At 42.7% G+C, this 20482-nt stretch overlaps 1 protein-coding gene across 5 annotated transcripts in view; it reads left to right on the top strand.

The window, feature by feature from the left end:
- p130CAS (Serine_rich_CAS and FAT-like_CAS_C domain-containing protein p130CAS) overlaps positions 1-20482 on the top strand; it is a 38584-nt gene that overhangs the window by 15097 nt on the left and 3005 nt on the right. For 2 of the 5 annotated variants that reach the window (XM_020945913.2, XM_086825869.1), the window contains exons 2-3: positions 12955-13098; positions 14895-15158. In XM_020945913.2, coding sequence (XP_020801572.2) covers positions 12955-13098; positions 14895-15158 — 408 coding nt within the window. Of the gene's footprint in view, positions 1-3174; positions 3819-3882; positions 4000-12954; positions 13099-13894; positions 14825-14894; positions 15159-20482 lie in introns of those variants that run through there. The other 3 variants (XM_020945911.2, XM_020945914.2, XM_020945912.2) reach the window with 3 other exon arrangements.

The following is a 20482-nucleotide window of genomic DNA, read 5'->3' as shown; positions in this document are numbered from 1 at the left end:
TTCTATACGAAAAATGTGCAATGAAAATATCTGCTCCCTCAGACAAATGGCTCAATTAGCAATCCACAAATATTGCCAGAGACGACTGCTCTGATATGTGGATATGGGGCTGGGTCAGGTGCCACAGTTCTCAACCAACAAATATCCATTTTTCCATGGGCCCTTGGCAACTGCCGAAGGGAAAAACAAAATCATTTAGATAAAGAAGCCAAGTGACGCCTACAATTTGGCTTTTTCCCAATTCACGCAAGCGAATTTATGATAGCGCGGCATAAATATATATTTACGGGGGTGTATATATATATTATATTCAGACGTGGTCTGGTCTGATTTACATACATTATTTATTCAGCTTCTAAATGGCAAATGGAAACCATGTTACAATGCTACGATGTTTACGAGGTGTTATGAATGAATCGAGCTAGCTGCTGGAATATGGGTATGGAGCCAAGTCATCCCCCATTTGCATATTTACGCGGCTCTCGCACCGAAATTGTTCCGAAAGAATGCCAAAGGTGGGTGCCAGGCAAGACACACACTGAAAATATAGCTCTTAATATGTTCAGTGAGCTACGAAAGGGAAATTTACCTAGAGTTTTATTTATTTTAAAGCCGTAGATGGTCATTCTTAGTCGGGTTTCTTCATAGCTTTATTATATTTCACTTGGGTTGGGTCAATTTAGTTGAAAACTATTGATTTCATAAAAAACCAATACCTATGTGATAGTTCTAGATTTTTTAATTGTATTGGAGCTGTGCCAAAAAAAGGATAAACTTAATTTTAATATACCCTTATAGGGTATTTTAATTTAAGTAAAAAGTAACGCAGTGAAGCAGCCATTTCCGACCCCATAAATCATATATATTCTTGATCAGCATCAACAGGCGAATCTTCCTAGCCATCTTTGAGGCAAACTAAATTTGTTCGATTTTTGCAAAATTTTATAAGGGGTTACATCGTTTAAATTGCCAAAAATTATTATTATATAAATGGAGTATGCAGAGTTATTAACCTGGCGAAAACCAACACGCGACCGCTGTCCGAATTTAAATTAATGCTTTTTTAGCGTATTTATGAGTTATTTAAGACCTAAATTTGTCAAATTAACATATTTATACAAAAATGCGAATATTTTAAGCTTAGTTAAGATCGATTCCGATTAGGTCCTATAACTCAATTGCAAACTACAAACTACAACTGTCCTATAATTTCGGAGCCCCCGCTAACTTTGACTCACATCTGGCTGTGAGTGTGTTGTCCCCTTCTGGTCACTCTGCTGTCCTTTGTTTACACCTAAATATATATTTTTCTAACCCTAAGAGGAACCAAATTGTTTAAAATTGCCGACTAATTCTCTGAAATTCTAAATGCGGAATGCAGAATGAAGAGTGCGGAATGCGGGTGGGTTTTCGGACTCATCTTATTTCGGGATTTTTAGAAAACCGGTTGGTCGAGCGTGACTGCGACAAAGATCCAGTGAGACCGAAAACGAAAACAAACGATGGATAATGATAATGACTGTGCAGAAGGATAATGCACATGCTAGGGAGACACAGCTGGCAGGAGGTGGAGAAGCATGCCCATTTCCATGCAAATTTGATGGACAAACTTTTATGTTGAGATACATATACAAGAGAAGCCACGATGCTTCATCTAAAAATAAATGGCATTTCGAAACTCTTTACGACTTGTCCATTTTAGATAAGAACACAAATCGATGGAAAGCCGCGCCAAAGTGTTTGGAAAATCAAATAAAATGCAGCTCAGCCGAGAATTAAATTAAATCAGATCCACTCCCCAAGCGAAAGTGACAATAAAACTCAGTTCATTGAGTTCGTCTTTCGCTGGGGGTCGCCGCCTCTCCGTTGACTTCGTTTGGTTCTCCAATTTTCCCGTCGCCTTGGCCTGTCCCGACTCCAACTCAGTCTCAGTCTCAGCTCTTGACATGGCTCTTGACGTGCTGATATGGGCGTGGCACTTGGCACGCAAATCATGTCAAATGTCACATTCAGCCGGCAAAGAACACTGCAGCTGCACAGGCACAGATTGCAGGGGATGGGTTGGCCCCGGGATTGGGTAACAACAACTTCCTTCCTTTCTGTACAGAACGGGTTGCCGCCTGACCTTCGGCGCTGACTTGTTGAGGAGGGCTTCAGCTTTGTGTGCAGTTCCTCTTCCTTCCCGGCATTTTTTCGGGGCGCAGAGTTCTTCACGCCCTCGGAAGAGGTACACAAATGTGTTTGGACAGCTGGGGTCTCGCAGACAACACAGCTACTGTTCCATATTATTCATTCCCGAGCTGGGTAACATGAGCTTGGTCTCACATCTTCTGGCTAATTGAGCTTTTCGGGGGGAGAACTCTCGATGAACGTCTGCACTTGATATGCCAAGCATCGAGTTCTCTCATAATCGAATTGGGTTGGATGCATATCGAAATGTTTGTTATAGCCAAATAGCAACTGCAACCAGATATCACCAGATACAACATGGGGGCAGTCAACTCGAGCTAAGGAGAACCTGATACGGAATATGGAATAGATAGATATGTCGGAGATATATGGCCATTGGATCGGTGGTTGAGGCACTGTGCTTTATCATCATCTTTGTTGAGTACTCAAAGTACCTCAAGGAATTTATTGTAAGAGCTTCATGTATAAATACGATCTACTTAAATATATACAGTATTGCCTTATTAACTTGGATGTAAGATGCCACTGATTCATTCACAATAATTCTTTGAGCAGGATAATTTAACATCAACAATATATTTTTCTCCATTAACTTTTCTGCAGAAGATTTCAAAGACACTCCATGGTGTCTTTTCAGGATAATCTCTAATGGATATATTTTATATTTTTTTTTTTTACTATCCTAATTCTCAATACTATCAGATACTTTCCAGAGATATTATTAATCTTTGTTCTTTAATAACACACTAATTTCGAGATAAAGGCAAATGTCGATGCAAAGCGAAAATGGAATAGATCCAGTATCTTCGACTCCACCAAAGTCCCTTTCCTCAAAAACCCCTATTTTTTGAAGACCCGTACTATATACAAATGTATCTTCACTTCACACCGATTACCGAATGTGAGGCACGAAGAGCACCAGATACTTTAGCCGAACGCAGCCGAAGAGCCGAGACCCGAGCCGGCACAGCAGGCCGAAGCAGAGCTGCGCAGCGGGTTCCGAGCATCGTGTCAGTCTACGAAGTTGCCTGGTGCGGACCACGTCGAGAGCACAAGATACGCGGGATACTGTCAGATACTTTGAGAAAGATTCAAATACGAGTGCGAGTGCGAGACTTTTGCTACGTTTGTGGCTTTTTCGCGTAACGTCTTTTGTTTTTGACTTCGGCTTTGCGGATTTTTTGGCTTTTCGTCTTTTGCCCCGCGGCTAAACTTGAAATTATTGCTGATTCGGCGAAGTAGCAGATACAAAGATACAAGATACATATGCAGATGCGAGCTCAGCGCATATAAACAACAAGACTGAACAGAGTGAAGTGAGGAGGAGATACAAGTGACAGATAGACATCGCGCGAACCCACGTCGAGATACTTTATTTATATTGTCCTGGATTAAATATATCTAAAAGTCTCGATAGTGGCTCCATCGCCGCCATGTCCAGCTAAGCTGACCAGCTCCTGAGATCTCTGTATCAACCTCAACTCATCAACCCAGATTGCATCGCCGCCATGCTGGACAAGCAGAGCTCATCCTCCATCTCGATGTCAGCCTCCTGCTGCAGCTCCAACGCCACCAATGCGGACCTGGACTACGATGTGCCGGTCTCGCGGCGCATTCACATCAAAACGGTTAGTAGATAGCCAGGATTTCAGCTGTTGAAGCTATCTCTCCGCTGTGACAGTTGCATCTTCCCCGGGGAAACTGTAACGCATCTCTCAAAGCCTATCTCTGGCAGCTTAAATTTCCGCAATTCGCATTCGTTATCACCTGGCAGAGCGACACCGTTTGATGTGCCACTTTACGACACAGGTGAGATATCGCCATGTCGTGATAACTCCTTGTGCTTAGGGTCCCGTGCTTAAGTATTCGTTTTGAAAATTAACGAAGACATGAGCTCACCATCGTGATATGGAATCTAAGTGTGATTCCCTTCAGATATTTTTGGCTTTCGTTCTAAGTAGCTTCGATTAGATAGCATCAGAGTGATTAGATTTGAGGCTCTCACACGGACTCTACAAGTGAACCTTAAAGGAACTCTGTAAGATGTAGTTAGAGGCTGGGATAAACTTCTGAAACTAATCTGTAGTCTCTCTGCTTAGCCTTAACATTCCTCACCAAGAGCTCAGTCATAATTACAGATCAATTTGGGTTTATTTAAGCCTCTCAAAGCATTCCAACTGATAAAAGTGAGGAATGCAAGCCTCTACCGCAACTGGTTTCTGTAAATGCCTTTGAGAGAAGTGCAGCCAAAAGTTGATCAATAGATTTATGCTGCCATATATTTCCATCAGGCGCCCGGGAGTCACTCAATCAACTTCTTGTCGCCACACGCGGACATTAATTCTAATCAATTTCCCAGAGTCGGAGTCGCAGTCAGAGTCACTTGAAGTGTCGAAGCGTTGAAGCAGATATATGTCCTCTGTCTAGACGGATCGGTGGGGCGCCCACTTAATCAGAGAGAGAGCACCAGGAGCGCTCGATAGATGTCCCTCGGGGAGTCTGCTCTGCAGTTATCCCGAATACAAACCCTGAGTCTAACAGGGAGAAAGCAAGACCTCCCCTGGCACAATCTTAATTAATAATAAGGGCGGGCCGCTCCTTTTTCGTTCTTATCTCTGGATTTGTTTTTAGTTCCCCTCAAGATATAGTAGGGTCTTGGCTCGGGGTTCAGTGTGACGCTCAATTGAGGTTGATTAGATTTCGGTTGTGTGGAATTGTTTCTGCGATAGCAGCAGCCCTGGACTTGCCCTTATCCGAGTGGAGTGGCCTCTCCTGCGAGGTTGCCCCGATAAGGAGACACCACCAACGTGCGTGGTGGTCTTTGCCACAGAGAATTCATAAAGTTTCCTTTCAATCAATTGTCTGCCAGGCCAGGACTATTAATACTTCATTGAATTGGCCACGCATGCGGCCGGCCATCGGTCTGAGGCCAATCCGTGGCCCCCAGCTCTTGGGTTGCCCTTAATTGCGGCCTTCAGTCAAGCGCACGTCCCTGCTAAAGGATGCACAGAGACTCTGGGGAACTATTAATTGCCATCAGTCAGCGGCATGCTAATAAACGCTTGCTCCTTCTAAAGGTCCCATCATAGAGATGAAAGCGTGACACGCTTAAGACAAGGTCCTGAAGGGGATATGTCCGTGCCCCCATTTTCTTGGCCATTGGATCCAGTCACGCGCCCATCTCCGACCCATGGACATATGAGGCAAGGCCAAAGAAGGCAGGAAACCCATCTTCGAATGTTTTCCGCTGTTTGCATTTTGAAATCTAAGCTGAGAACCGAACCGGTCTTCGGGGAGAGGAGCAGAGACCCCTAGAGCTCCACAACTCCAGACGGCGTCAATTACTTTTCGCATTTGTGCGCATTTGGAGCACATTTATTTTAATCTCACCTGTGTTCAAGTCTCAGCCTCCCTCTCTCCCTCTCTGTGCGTGTCTGTGATGGATGGATCCAACTCCAGCACCAACTCCATGCCCCTCGGCATCCCTTCAATTACTGGACACTTTGTGTCAGCAACTGTTAGGCCGGGGAACAAGTGTCCTCCGGCTGCCAGCCCCGGTCTGGCTTTGCTGTCCATGATCATGTCCGAGACACGGCTCTTGTAATTAGCCGTTGTTGTTTATTTAATTTCAAGCTTAATAACCACAACAGCCCAGAATATTGAGTGCCGGGCCGGACTGGGACTGGACTGGTAATGGGAGTGAGTGCATTTGCATTTGCATATGCAACTCTTGGCCAGACTCCCCGCTCTGCTCCTCCCCAGACTGACACCTCGTAAGCTTGCTAATTTATTTCAGCGCTCAAGTTGTGCAAACATTTTTTGCATTCAAATTTGTTCAACAGGTTGCCGTGGCTATGTCTGTCTGGGGTTCCCTCCTAATTGAGAATTGATGAATTTGGCAAGGTTAAGGTCCAAGGAAGAGGGAGCTTTTTTCGTTAAGAACCAGTATAGAAAGGTGTCGAGAGATCAGGGAATAGCTAACGAGTTTCTTGTATAAGTAATATACTTAGTTTGGTTATCCGTCTTTATTTTTCCGGTATATCAAGTTGCCTAAACCAAGTCAGTGAAGAAGAAAAACTTTCGCTGTTTGCAGTGCTGCTTAGTTATTTTATCTATTCGCATTCGACACTCGAGTTGCGTTCAGTTCACAGGCCTTTGCTCACTCACTCACTTGTCGTTATCTAACAGTTAAGAGAGTCATGTGCTGCCAAGCGAACACTGGCCGTCATTGCGGCCAAATGGATTATAGGCCAACTGAATTATAGACTCGTCGTACAGTCTAGGGTGGAGATAATGAATCCCAATAATTGCAGGTGAAATGTACAGTGGCCTTTGCACTTCTCAAAGCTGCAAGAAACGTGCTAAGAGCAGAGAAGGTGACAAGGAGACAAGATGGTATGTAAACATGACCAGAACTGGAAGAGCCTGGCACTCGCAGGGTCAACTAGGAGAGCGCATTGTTTGTTTTCCAGACGTGCACAAGATGGAATTGCATTTATGAATTACAAATCTGACATGTCACGTTCCCTGGGCCCAAGACCCGGCCCTTAAAAGGAGAAGGCTTGACTAATTGCCGCGAAGTCAGAGTCGCAGTCCTTCAGAAGTCGTAGAACCCAGAGCGTAAGGCCGTGTTTACAGGGAATAAACAATGGCCAATTGGCCTCAGTCTCAGCCTCAGCTTCAGTCCTAGCAGCGACTGATTTTTCGCACTCTCTCCGCCTCGTCCTGTCCTCCTCGCCAGATAAGGAACTGGTCGTAACCGAGCAATAAAAGTTACATGTACATGCCAGCCATAAGTGGGGCTAGTGATTCCAGCAGCACCTTCCGCCTTAAGCCACTTAATGGGCCCATTTACTGTTGGTGCCAAGCGGAGATGGGCTACTGGAGTTGCTAAACGAGGAGCGATTTCAGCGGTCTTCCTCCGTCTTTCATAATGTCAGAAGCACTTATCTTCATGTTACGAAATTGTCGATTGCCGTCCATACGCTGTCTCTGGGTGAGCGATCGATATCTATGATGGTTCTACGAGCTCTGGGTTCTTTGAAATGTGGGGGATTGCCCAACCCTTGTAATTCCTTATCAGTAAGTGGCTGTTCGTGGGAAACCCCCTTATTGAGACAACTCATTTGTTTACCCAACTCAGAGATGCGTGTGTCGGTCAGCTCACTTTCGATTTGCGGGGGCCTCCACCTCCTCTCCTCCGGAGCTCAAAATAGATCCCAAACTGTAATCCATCATAACTCGAGATCGGAGTGCCCTCGGATGTTACATTTTTTCATCATCCAAAGTTCAAGTCGGCTTTCACGTGGGAGACTTGATCCTCTCACCCAAAACTGGAAACTGGTTAGAAGAAAAGAAGAGTTAACAAAAGGCCGCGAGCAAACCCGATCGTCACCTCAGCGTCGGCAATTCCTCAGCCATGAGTCACGTCCGGGGTATTCCTCCGCCAGAGTCTGGTAAATGGAACTTAATGACTCCGGATCGGAGTAGGAGACAAAGTTAGTAAAATAAATCTTGTAAGACGCTCGGGGGAGATGATTGAATGAATGAATGAAAGAGCTGTTGAGCAAATTGCATGGCTCCAAAATGGTTTTAATTTCCTCCATTTTATGCATGTTTTATTTTCGGGGTTTCTCTTTCAGAGTTCTTCCTTTGCCTTTGGGGCACATTTCTTATTGTTTTTTTCGCTTTATGATATTTTTATTACTTAATGTTTTAAGCATGCTTGGCTGTTAATTCGAGTTTTGTTGATTTATCAAATGATTGATCTTTTGTGCAATGGCTTTTTATGATGGCTTCTAGGGTTGGGGTTCTCTTCTTATTATCGCACTTGCCTTGTATACCTACATATATGCATATATGAGAAACAATTCATTATTAAATATATATTCTGAGGCCTTAAGTGAGTAAGTGCTTACAATAGCTGAAAGCTGAAACTTTACAGACACGCTCAAAAATTGATTTTGTTCGTTTGTTTCGTTCGACTGATTCACTTTGCCACAATTGAATGTTAACTGGTTGGGTTTTTTGTTTGTTATTTCTCTCTCGGGGAAGTAATTTTGCAACGTTTTTGCGTTTTTCCCTCGAAATTGCCGCGAAGGTCGACACAACACTTTATTTTAGTGTGTGCAGATTTCGTTTTATTTGTTCTTTAATATTTAAAGTCAACAGTTATTTTCCTTTGTGTTATTTTGCTTCGGTTTTTTGTACAGAAGTCTTGGCCAAGTTAATTGAATTGGCATATGTTTGCTTTGACGCCTGCTTTTGTGAGTCATTTTACCGAATTGGCCACGTTAAGTCCACAGAGAAATGCCCAATTGTTGAAACTTTTCATTCATTTAGGCAGTTTTGTGAATATTTTATTTGTATTTTGTCCCTAGCAACATTTGCCGATAGGTATTTTCCTGTACATTTTCTTTTAGATTTTGCTAGAGTATATTGAAGCACTTTTTTATTTCTTCTTTAAATTAACTTTTACTTCTTTAAACTACTCTATTGACAGAGTTCACTTGCTCAATTGAATTACCCTTTGCTCTGGATACATGCTCTGTACATACTATATAGATATAAACTGAAGCCTGAGAGCGCTTTGCCCGAGTTGAGGTAACTGAGCAATGCAAATTGAATGAGGGAGACGTCTGTGGAATGCAATTGCAATTGACTTGGGCCTGTCCAGGCAGAAAGAATCTATTGTTAATATGGGGGGAGTCAGTGAAGTGCACGGTCGCCAAGTGCTGACCCGGGTTGACATGAGGCGGGAGCAGCTCCATGCACTTGTCAAAGCTGCTCAGCATCAATACCCCAACCGATTCCGAATCGGTTCCGATTTCGACCCAGTCTTCGTCTCGGAACGTGTTTCTCTCCGCTCACTGACTGGCTTGAAGTTTTATTGTCACACCACATTATATACGGATTGCTTATCTTGGCATTGCTTTATTTTTATACTATTACAGGGTATTAATATTTCAGTCAGAAGTTTGCAAAATAGTTTACACAGTGAAGCAGTCATTTCCGACCCCATAAACCATATATATTCTTGATCAGCATCATCACCTGAATCTTTCTAGCCATCTTAGAGGGGTTACATCATTAAAATTGTCAAAAAATTGGCAAAAAACTGTATTACTTAAGATTGTAAATGTAATAAAAACTAGCATAGGAGCGTTTTCCGAATTAATATAAACTCTTTATTGACGTAGTTATGGCCGATTTTGAAAACTGACCCTGCTTAAATTACGAACTAAAAGGGTATACAAGCTTCGGCTGCTCGGGGTTTGCTTTGTTTTCTTGTTTTTTATTTATTTTTTACTCTTTATATTTTGGCACACACAAGTTTGCTGACGAAATGTGAGGAAAAGGCCGCCGCCAAAAAGAGCAGTAAACATTTTGTTTATTTTCGCACTGGGACGGCAAAAGAAAACCAGTTCAACGCGATGACAACGACATATGGCGTTTTATTATAGAAGTAACCCCAAAAATGTATTCCTCGCATCATTTCTACGTTTTCGTAACTCTCCTCGTTTCTCAGGAAACCTTTAATCAGTCATGACCCAAAGCCAAGGTTTAAAGTCCGATGGAAAGTGACGCGTTCGAGGGCTGGTAGATAATAGATTTGTGGTCAAGTCGGTCTTCTTTTCTTTTTGTTTCAATTTTGATCAAATTCCTCTATTAGTTTCATTTTTCAACAAATTCTGTTAATTAAAATTGCCAAAATAAATATTATCTGTCACGCGAGAGCGCTTCGCTTGACTGCAGACTATTTTCTATATTATCAGCTGCCGAGGGGTTGGGATTTGGTAGGTTATCAGCTCACTTTTCTATTTGAAATTATTGCCAGGCCATCGAAATGACTGGACTTTGCAATAGGGACAGTTCCCTGCTCCATTAATCCGGTTAACGACCACTGGATAAAACCAATTGTCATCTTGTGTCGGAGTAGACAAAGTTTTGTTGATTTTCAAGTGCCCATTAAGATGTTTATTGGCGGCTTCTTCGCTTTTTTTCTTTAAAAACTGAACTGCGTCTCGGCGGTTATTTATGTGCAAAAAAGAAAACATTTTCGGGGTTTGAGTAATTGAATGTTCAAGACATCGTGGATCGCAGCTACTCCTGGAATACATAAACAACTTGAGCTGAGCTCAGAGTTTCTTTGCCTTAACAAAATTTGCTGACTCTTTGATGAGGGGATTAGCTGTGGACCGTCATTAAAAACAGCTCCTTTTCTTTCTTTAAAAAAAATCAGAGAAGTTGGCCTGGGGCTGAAATGGTTTTTATTTAAAAATCCATGGAACATGTAAATCGGTTTTCTGTGATTTATAGCAGCGTTTGAGCCAGAGGTTGAGATTGAGTGGTGGAGTTGGGAACTTTTTTAGTTCCGTTCTCCGTATCTCTTTCACAGAGGAATGCACTGAGCAAACCAATTAAAGTCCGCCCAAACAAACAAACAAACAAACAGTCAAACAACTGTAAAAAGGCCCCTAATTTTTACCACAAGTCAATCCCAGACACAGGCGGAACTTCAAATCTTCCAATTCTCGCCTTCAAATATTTGCCCCTTCAATTAGCGCTGTGTCAAAAGGGGGAGAGGGGGAGGAGGAGGAGGAGGAGGAGAAAGACTGAGATGGCCACGAAGAAAGCAGGTCTAATCCAGTCGAGCTCCAAGCCCAACAAACATCTGAGATCCGAGCTGAGCCAAGTGTCACTCCGCGCACATGAACTTCAAGTGCGCTCGTTTTTCTTTTGACATTTGAACATTTCTCGCTTCCAGCTCCGAAGTAGCCGCGCTTTCCAAATTAAAGAGTAGAATGAATAGCTGGTGAGCCAGGTAAAAAAAAGAAACGGGTTTCGAAACCACACTCCGCTCACCTGGACCGGGACGTGAAGTGGTGGTATCAGAGGCCCGAGTCGCGGGTTGAAAGTTCAGCAGCGATTGAATGCTCGATTTGTAATCGCTCGCTGGCTTCCTCTCTCTCTCTGTGCACTGGGAATAATTGGTATAATGAAGGGGTTTTATCTTTTAATTAAACCGATTATAAAAGAGTTATTCTGAATCCATGAAACAGTAGTTGAATATATAGCAAGGCTTTGTTTAAGCCTCTTTTGGGATAAGAATGCCAAAATATAATAGGGAGATTCTTTTCAACTTGTGTTGTACTAAACCCAACCGCTTCTAACCAAAAACTAACTACGCTTAAAACATAGGTGATTTTAAGTTTAATTTTTTAGGAACTTCTTGCCTGTTCAACTATTTCTTATTTACTTCATAAATTCTGAATTGAAATCAATTCTAATTGAATATTTTCATCCGTGTAGGGAATGGGTAGAGAGCAAAGATTGGAGTGGGTCAAAAAACGGTGAAGGAGGTAAGGAGTAGTCACGTCTCGATTTCCTTCTTTTTCTACCATTGCAGGGTATTATAATTTTATTCAAAAGCATGCAATGTGGTGAAGGAGTCATTTCCGACCCCATAAATCATATATATTCTTGATCAGCATCAACAGGCGAATCTTTCTAGCCATCTCCGGGAGAAACAAAATTTTTTCGATTTTTGCAAAATTTTATAAAATTATCGAAAATTGTCAAAAAATTGAATTTCTTAAAATTGTAAATTGAGTATGCAGATTTATTAACATTACGAAAACTAACACAGGACCGCTTTCCGAATTTAAATTAATGCCTTTTTGGCTTAGTTACGAGTTCCTTAAGATTTGGTTTTAGACCAAATTTTCCCATACAAATATATAACATTTATTAAAAGAATCTGAATATTTCAAGCTTGTTTTTAATCGTTTTTCGATCAGATATAATTCAATTGCAAACTGCAAGGGTATATAAACTGAGGCTTTTTAAAGTTAGTTTCCTTTCTTGTTGTTTTTGAATTTCTTTATACGTTGCGGTGGCGGAATTAAAAGCACCACGCTCTTAACTCCTAACCACTGGCACACACACAGATACACACGCACACACACAGCGGCAATTACACATTCATTGAGCGAAAGAAAAGCAAATCAAAACTTTTGCCCCAAAGGCAGTCACAGTCGCGGTCAGTGAGTTAGGTACATGGCATACTATTTGTGGAATTAATGTGGGTTGGTAGCTTCCAGAGCTCATTCTCTTTACAATCTACAAATCTTTGAGTTCCCAAAGATCAATATTTATGTTTGGCTCCTGGTGGTGAGAATGATTCTCCGATACTAATTTACCGTGATGCTACCTAAACTCAGATAGCAGAGCTCTTCGATGTCAGTCCCCATCACTCGTATCCTTGACAGCTAACCCCCTGACCCCGCCTGTTCGTCCACATGCCCACAGGCTCTCTAACCACCAAAAAGGCAAACACAAACACAAAGGCGGATAAAGGAGAACCTACCCAAAAAAGTTGACCTGAAATTCCAGCTAAACTAATGAAGGAAATAATAAATAACAAAAAACCAAAACCCATTGTTTTGCTCTCTCGCTCTCTATTATTTTTTGAATTTTTCGGCATTCTGCAGTTTTTTGCATTCTTTTTGAGGCACAAAACTCGCTACCATAAAATGCTAAAAACATAAAACACGAAAGCTGAACAAAGATCACCATGGGGCCAGGAGCGCTTTCTTGTGAATGATGAAAGTCAAAGTTGAAGAAGGGGGAATCCGAATCTTCCTTTAAATTCTACTGGAAATGTGTGGTTTTGCGGCTTCTTAGAAGAGCAAAAATGGACCACTCTGATAATTTAAGAATACACATTAATTGTTTCATTTTTTGCTTTTGATTTATTTGCAGAAACTTTATGCCAAGGCCATTTACGATAATTATGCAGACACGCCGGACGAGCTGCCCTTCAAGAAGGGCGACATCCTCACCGTCATCGAGCAGGACACGGAGGGCATTCAGGGCTGGTGGCTCTGCTCCCTGCGGAACCGACAGGTGAGTTGGGTTACGGAGGAGACCCTTCATCAGGGCTAACAGGGAAACGCCTTCCCCTTTGTCTTTCGTTCGTCTTTCCCTTGTTGTTTTGGTTCTTAATGTATCCCTGATTGCGTCTGGGCTCTGTCTGCATTCGTAATTAAGCAATCGAAAGCATTTGCATAAGTTTCTCCATTTCATCCCATTCGGGAGGCTAGAAAAAAAACTCATTTCAATTTTTAATTTAATTTTTTAATTGTTTTTGTTTTGTCTGGAGTCCAAGGCGAGAAGCTGGAAAGCCTCGTCATCATCATCATGATCATCATTGGCGGCACGTGGCCCGCTGCATGCGGGAAAGCCATACATACCCCTTCTCAGGGCTGGTTGTTCTTGTAAATTACACATTTTTGGCACTTTAATTGTGGCTGCAGCGATTATCAGGGAAAGAGCTAACATCGGGCAGGACGGGGCGTGAGCATAACCATTACCCAAGATTACCGCAGTGCACACAACACTATCTTTGGATGCGGTCGAAGTTGTTTGCTCTGATTTCGAAGGCAAACTGAAATGATACTCAAACAGAGATGGAAAATACACATCGTATGTTTAAACTTTTATAAAGTCAGCGGAAAGAAAATGCATGGAATGAAGAATTCTTTCGGAGAAGGAACATTACGGTGTAAAATAATTGTATACTTTGTAAAGGAAGTTACCCATGACCCATTTCGAAGATCTTTTTCCACTAATACTTTCTCCCCATACCATTTATACCATTTATCAAACGCACCCATAGCTAAAAGATCGATGTGGCCTCAATTTCCAATTTTTTGCTAATTATCGCTGCGCCCCAGGCAGCCTTGGGACTGACCAATCCCCCCACGACAACCCACAATCCAATCCCCAGATCTCCAAACACTTTTCAAAGCTGGGCAAAAAATTAAAAAATTTCTGCACGTTGTTCGTTCAATTAACAACTCAATTGGCGCCGCCTGACCGCCGGGCCGATCAGTGATGATATGGTGTCAAAACATATATCAAAATGGAAATCAGTAGTGCTCGGAGCGATATGTACACCGATACCGATACAGATACCGATACCTATGGCTATGGCTATGGCTACATAGAGTGCGGCCAATTGTCGCTAATTAAAAAGTAGACACGGCTTTTTAATGGAAACAATTAACCCAAAAACGGCAGCCAATTGAGTGTCGAGAGCTGCAGAGCAATCCGAGCAGCAACAAAGTGTGGCATAAATATTTACAGCCAAAAAGTCAACGGAAAAGAAACTTTTTCAAGCTGAAACACATGTTGACAAGATTTTCTGTCCGATTTTTTGATGTTTGGCACATATTTCTTTGGAGAAAAATTACACACATGTCATTGCGATGGAATTTTGTGAAATAAACAGACACGACATTATGTGAGATGGGGCTCGCAATTAAAAATGAACATTGCACACAGAAATGTTGCTATAACTCGGAACTTTTGGTTGCATTTTCGTGGGATATATACAATTTATATGTACATATACACATGTTATTCATTAATAATTCATACAGCATTGAGGTTGATTAAAAGCCAATCAAAACCAATTGAGATCAATGAGTATGGGTCCACACACCAGTCACCATTTATAGCCGATCGTGTTGGGTGTTCAAGGAGGGTCCAGTCGGAGTCCACCCTATTGCTAGAGATTCGAGGGAAACCCCTAAAGCTCAGTACCCCCCAAAAATACAATCAAATATACGTAATGCCATAGAATTGATTTATTCCTTAGTCAACTACTTCTCTCATCTTTTCACGTAACTCTATTCCAGGGTCTTTGTCCGGGCAACCGCCTACGCATCCTGAACTCTTACGACTCCGGCTGCTTCTCTCCGTCGCCGGCCAGCTCACCCATACCCTCGTTGGCCGCCAGCACAGCCACCCTGAACAGCTCCATCTGCTCGGCGGAGATCTACGAGAACGGATCCATCACCAGTGCGGCCTCGGCCTCGTCCAGCTGCGGCGGTCCGGGAACGGAGTCAACGTCGGCGCAGGGCCGTGGCGCGAGGAGATCTTGGCACGTCTCACCGAACAAGGTAGGTCCTCCAGCAGTCCCATCTGTTCTCGTCCCGGCTCACTTGTCAATTTCTTAATTTTCCGCTTGGCCGGACTCCGCCGCAGGGATCTTAATTGATTCTGCAGTTTGTACCCTTGCAGGGTATTGTAATTTTAGTCAGATGCCTGAAAAATGGTGAAGGAGTCATTTCCGACCCCATAAATCATATATATTCAGCTGAATCGATCTAGCTTTGCCTGGTAGAAAAATAAAATGTTCGAAATTTTGTCAAAATTTCAAAATTTTATAAGGGGTTACATCATTAAAATTGTCAAAAATTGGCCAAATTTGGAATTTTTAAAAATGTTAAATTGAGTATGCAGATTTATTAATCTAGTAAAAACTAGCATCGGAAAGCTTTCCGAACTAAAATAAACGCTTTTTTGGCAGAGTAATGAGATTCTTAAATCATTGATTTGTCGTATAAAAATTTGTAAAATTTTGTATCTTCATTATTATTGATTTTCAGTACTATCCTATCCAATTCAATTGCAAACGGCAAGGGTATATAAACTTGGGCTTCTCGAACTTGCACTGCAGTAGTGCCTACTGAAACTGAATTATGATATTTGTCGGGAAAGTGAAAGAAAGTAATTTCTCGGCTCCTTTGGCCCGTTCCCAACGCTCCATCATTACGCTCTGAGGAGTCCGCGGTCCATGGTCCATTCATCTGCATCTCCGCCATCTTCATCTCTGCTGCTCCCCGCACATCAACTGCGTGTCGTAATTGTGCAATTAATAAGAGTTGTGGCAGAGCCGATCCTCTCATGGTCCATGGGTATAGCCTTAGCCTCTTGGGGTCCATGGCAGCTGTCCAACGGGTTTCGGTTTCGGTTTCTGTTTCGGTTTCCCGCCCCGAGCTCGTAACTCGCCAATTTGTCAGCTGGACATTCGTTTTATTTGCATTTCTCTCACTTTGATTCGATTTGATTTGGAAATTAAAGGAAACGAACAATTTGTGGATCGGAAGATCAATGAGTGATGGAGAGCCAGCTACTGCCTCAGCTACCAGCAGGAGGGATAACAGGATGTGGTTGCTCTGCAGCTTGCTACAGAGTTGCTGGCTGCCGGCCAGTCCAAGAGACTGACCCCAGCCCCTGCTCGTCCTCTGATGAGATTACTTGAACCTCCCGCCCTCTCTTCCAATCAAAGTCTTGGCTTGCACAACGGATCAAATTAATTGACCAAACTGATCATTAGCACACACACCAGACCTCCGGCAGACACCAGGCTTGGCTTAAAGCTCGCTGACCTTTGGCGTTCGAGACGGACGGACGCCCACCATCTGCGGTGGGATGATGGGACTGGGAGTGGGACTGGGACTGGGACTCGGACTCGGACTCGGTCTTGGTCTTGGTCTCGCATAAACGATGACTTTCGCTTTCCCTGGCCACTGACTAACTCACTGAATGACTGACTGACTAACTGACTGACTCGCAGGCAAATCAAATAAAATGAAACCCAAATTACAGAGTCGTAAACATTTCCTCGCATTATCGGCAGCTATCAATCTTAACTGGAGGCAAGTGAAACCATAAATTCAAATTCAAATGTTGCTGGAGAGGAGGAGGAGCTCTGCAAATCGCTCTGCGACGGCATTGCAGTTGAAGATCTTAAAGAGAAACCTTTCGCCATAAGAGCTTAGCGAGCGCTGCCTTTTGTTGCTGTTCGATTTTTATTGACTTTTGGGAAAACCTCTCTACCTATCTCTCTCACCACTTGAAGGCGTCAAAAGCCATGTGGGGAATGTATGGGATCGGATTGGACATGCACTTGACCGTTTCATACAGATGCCTCAAGTGCGTGAGATGGAACGCAGTCTCTCTTTGACCCAATTCATGGTGGAGGCTAGGTGTTGTGGGGTTTGTGGGAGAACCTCTGACGGGAATGACTTGAATATACATATGTATATGGGTTAATGACTAACAAGAAGGAAGCTAGGTTAGGAAATGACTGCTTCACTGCTTTACTTGTTCTAAAGTTAAAAGATCGTAACCCTTTGAAGGCTAATGATTTGAGCATGAAGTAGGCGACATTCCATAGTCTTTGGGCTAATTGAGAACGGAAATGTCTGGCCCCGCTGAAAGTTGCGCAATCGTTGGACAGTGGCCCCAACATATATCCGTACTCTGGGCATCCCACATGTAGACACCACTTCTTATGGGTAGGAAAAGGCGCCTCCACCGTTAGCCAATCCGCCAGATACAGATACAAATGCTGTGTGACAATTTCAAGTTCCTTAAACCCACAAACGAGTCAGTAACACCTCCTCCTCCTTCGGCCGCCTCGTCACGCACCTCACATCAACTCGAAGCCAAGACCAAGTCAGGTGGCCACTGGCCACTGGCCAATGGCCAATGGAGATTTATGGCCAGAGCCAAAACGGGCGAGAAGGAGGCTCTCTTCGACTCTGCGTTTGAGCAAAACATGTCATTTTTATTTTTACTGCCCAAAAATGGTGAAAAATGCAGCCACAATAACTCTTTTTTTCCTTTGCTTTTTTATGTATTTGGTATTTGGGATTCTGCAGAGATTTGTGCGTGACCAAAGTCGGAAACTGGCGAGGATTCAGCTTTGGAGCTGCAGCTGGAGCCGGGCAATGCGGATTCGCTGAGAAAGCGCGGAAAACTTTGCCACGGTGCCAAGCAAGGAACCCACCTATTTGTTGGACACATCCTCAGTTTAACCTGAGAAGATCCTCCCGATCCCTTTGAAGAAAGCCTAGTCTTTCTTTCATTCTCTCTCCTCCCGCGATAATTAACATTTTCCGTAAAAATCTTCTTTCCTTGTGACGTTTCGTACGTGAGAAAATGCTGCATTTTTGTAGGCAGTTTGACGAAGAGAACCCCGAGAGCTGTGTGTACTTTCTGCGGTTCTTTCTTCGAAATATATGGAGGACTATCCGAGGGGGGCAGCTCTCCGAATGATGTGCTGAGGTAGCATTGAAATGCAGGGAACAAGCTGCGTATGTATCCAGGAGATGGCAATCTCTCGTTGCTACTGTTTTCGGGTTTGGAATTTAAACGAGAACGTGTAGTAAAAAATATTACACGGCCAGAATCTGGAATTACTCATAACCTGCGGAGAATTCAAACAGTCGGCCATTAAAAAGAAGAACGAAAGGTAAACCCGGCGATGGCCCAACCCATGGAGAGTGCCCCAAATGTGTCATAAATACACAAATCTTTGATACATGTTGATGCCTGGAAAAAGTTGCACTAACAAGAAAAGTCACGCGAAAGTTGGGCCCAGCATGTGGGTCGCCAGGAAGCCAGAAAGCCAAACCCATAAAGAGCCAAACCCGAAGACTACAGACAACAAATCCCGCTGGGCTTTGTCCCATTTTGAAGATTGCACAACCAAACGTACATTCAGGTGGTCTAGTTCCTCTCGAGAAATGCCGCCAGCTGCCCTGATTCCCCCGATAAGACGCGGTCCAGGCAGCCCAACTTCCAGCAGAGCTCGGATTCGAGTCCTCCTCTCAGCCTGAAGGGAAGTTGCAGCTGCAGCTGCCCGGAGGGATGTTAGGACCGCTCTTATTTATTATTTTGGCATTTTGTTGACTCGTGTTACGCGTCAATTGGCACTTCAAAGGCCTGGACAAAAGGCAGCCGGGCAGGACAGCACTTCAGGTAGAGAGCGATCCCCTCGGGGTACCCCTTCCGTAGGGTTTCCTTAAATGGGAATCGATTCTATTCGAGGGCGTGGCTCTTCTGTGGTGCGTGGCACTCTCCTGCGGCCCAACCTGATGAATTTGGCATATGTTGCCGCGATAATATTTCATCATTAATCGGGTAGGAAGCCAACATATGGCTAGAACCGAGTTATTTCCAATACATCAAAAATATATTGAGCACAGAGGGTTAAAGAGACCCATAGTCCACCACTAGGCACTCCCCTTCCTGAAACTAACTCACTTTTAATTTAAACAAGAAAATTATTTAACTTTGCGAAAGCTGCAGGTTCGATTGTTCATAACCAATCCAAAAAGGCATTAATTTAAATTCGGACAGCGGTCCTGTGTTAGTTTTTGCCAGGTTAATAAATCTGCATACTCCATTTACAGTCTTAAAAAACACAGTTTTTTGCCAATTTTTGACAATTTTAACGATGTAACCCCTTATAAAATTTTGCAAAAATCGAAAAAAATTAGTTTGCCTCGAAGATGGCTAGGAAGATTCGCCTGTTGATGCTGATCAAGAATATATATGATTTATGGGGTCGGAAATGACTGCTTCACTGCGTTTTTCGCTTCGGACTAAAGTGTAATACCATTTTTTAGTAGATATTTCCCAATATTTTTATGTGAAAATTTGTCCTAAAATCAAATCTTACAAATCTCGTAGCTCAGCCAAAAAGGCATTAATTTAAATTCGGACAGCGGTCCTGTGTTAGTTTTTGCCACGTTAATAAATCTGTATACTCCATTTACAGTCTTAAAAAATACAGTTTTTTTCCAATTTTTGACAATTTTAATGATGTAACCCCTTATAAAATTTTGCAAAAATCGAAAAAAATTTGTTTGCCTCGAAGATGGCTAGGAAGATTCGCCTGTTGATGCTGATCAAGAATATATATGATTTATGGGGTCGGAAATGACTGCTTCACTGCGTTTTTCGCTTCGGACTAACGTGTAATACCATTTTTTAGTAGATATTTCCCAATATTTTTATGTGAAAATTTGTCCTAAAATCAAATCTTACAAATCTCGTAGCTCAGCCAAAAAGGCATTAATTTAAATTCGGACAGCGGTCCTGTGTTAGTTTTTGCCACGTTAATAAATCTGCATACTCCATTTACAGTCTTAAAAAACACAGTTTTTGCCAATTTTTGACAATTTTAACGATGTAACCCCTTATAAAATTTTGCAAAAATCGAAAAAAATTAGTTTGCCTCGAAGATGGCTAGGAAGATTCGCCTGTTGATGCTGATCAAGAATATATATGATTTATGGGGTCGGAAATGACTGCTTCACTGCGTTTTTCGCTTCGGACTAAATTGTAATACCATTTTTTAGTAGATATTTACCAATATTTTTATATGAAAATTTGTCCTAAAACCAAATCTTACAAATCTCGTAGCTCAGCCAAAAAGCCATTAATTTAAATTCGGACAGCGGTCCTGTGTTAGAGGATTTCATGTGTATAAAGTAGGAAAACCTTTGCAGTAGTAGATTTTTTTTACATATACCTTGCTGCAATGACTTCCTGTTTTTTCCACCACCACCGCCTTCCTTGTTTTGTTTTTGTTGCTGGCCCTTCTGAGGTCCTTTACCTTGACACTGAAGCGACTTGAACCAGGCCC

This window comes from Drosophila serrata, unplaced genomic scaffold, assembly GCF_035046125.1.
Source record: "Drosophila serrata isolate PLE 108 unplaced genomic scaffold, ASM3504612v1 contig_116, whole genome shotgun sequence".
Lineage (NCBI taxonomy): Eukaryota > Metazoa > Arthropoda > Insecta > Diptera > Drosophilidae > Drosophila > Drosophila serrata.
The sequence above is the reverse complement of the archived record's forward strand: the minus strand, read 5'-3'. Positions and strand labels throughout refer to the sequence as shown.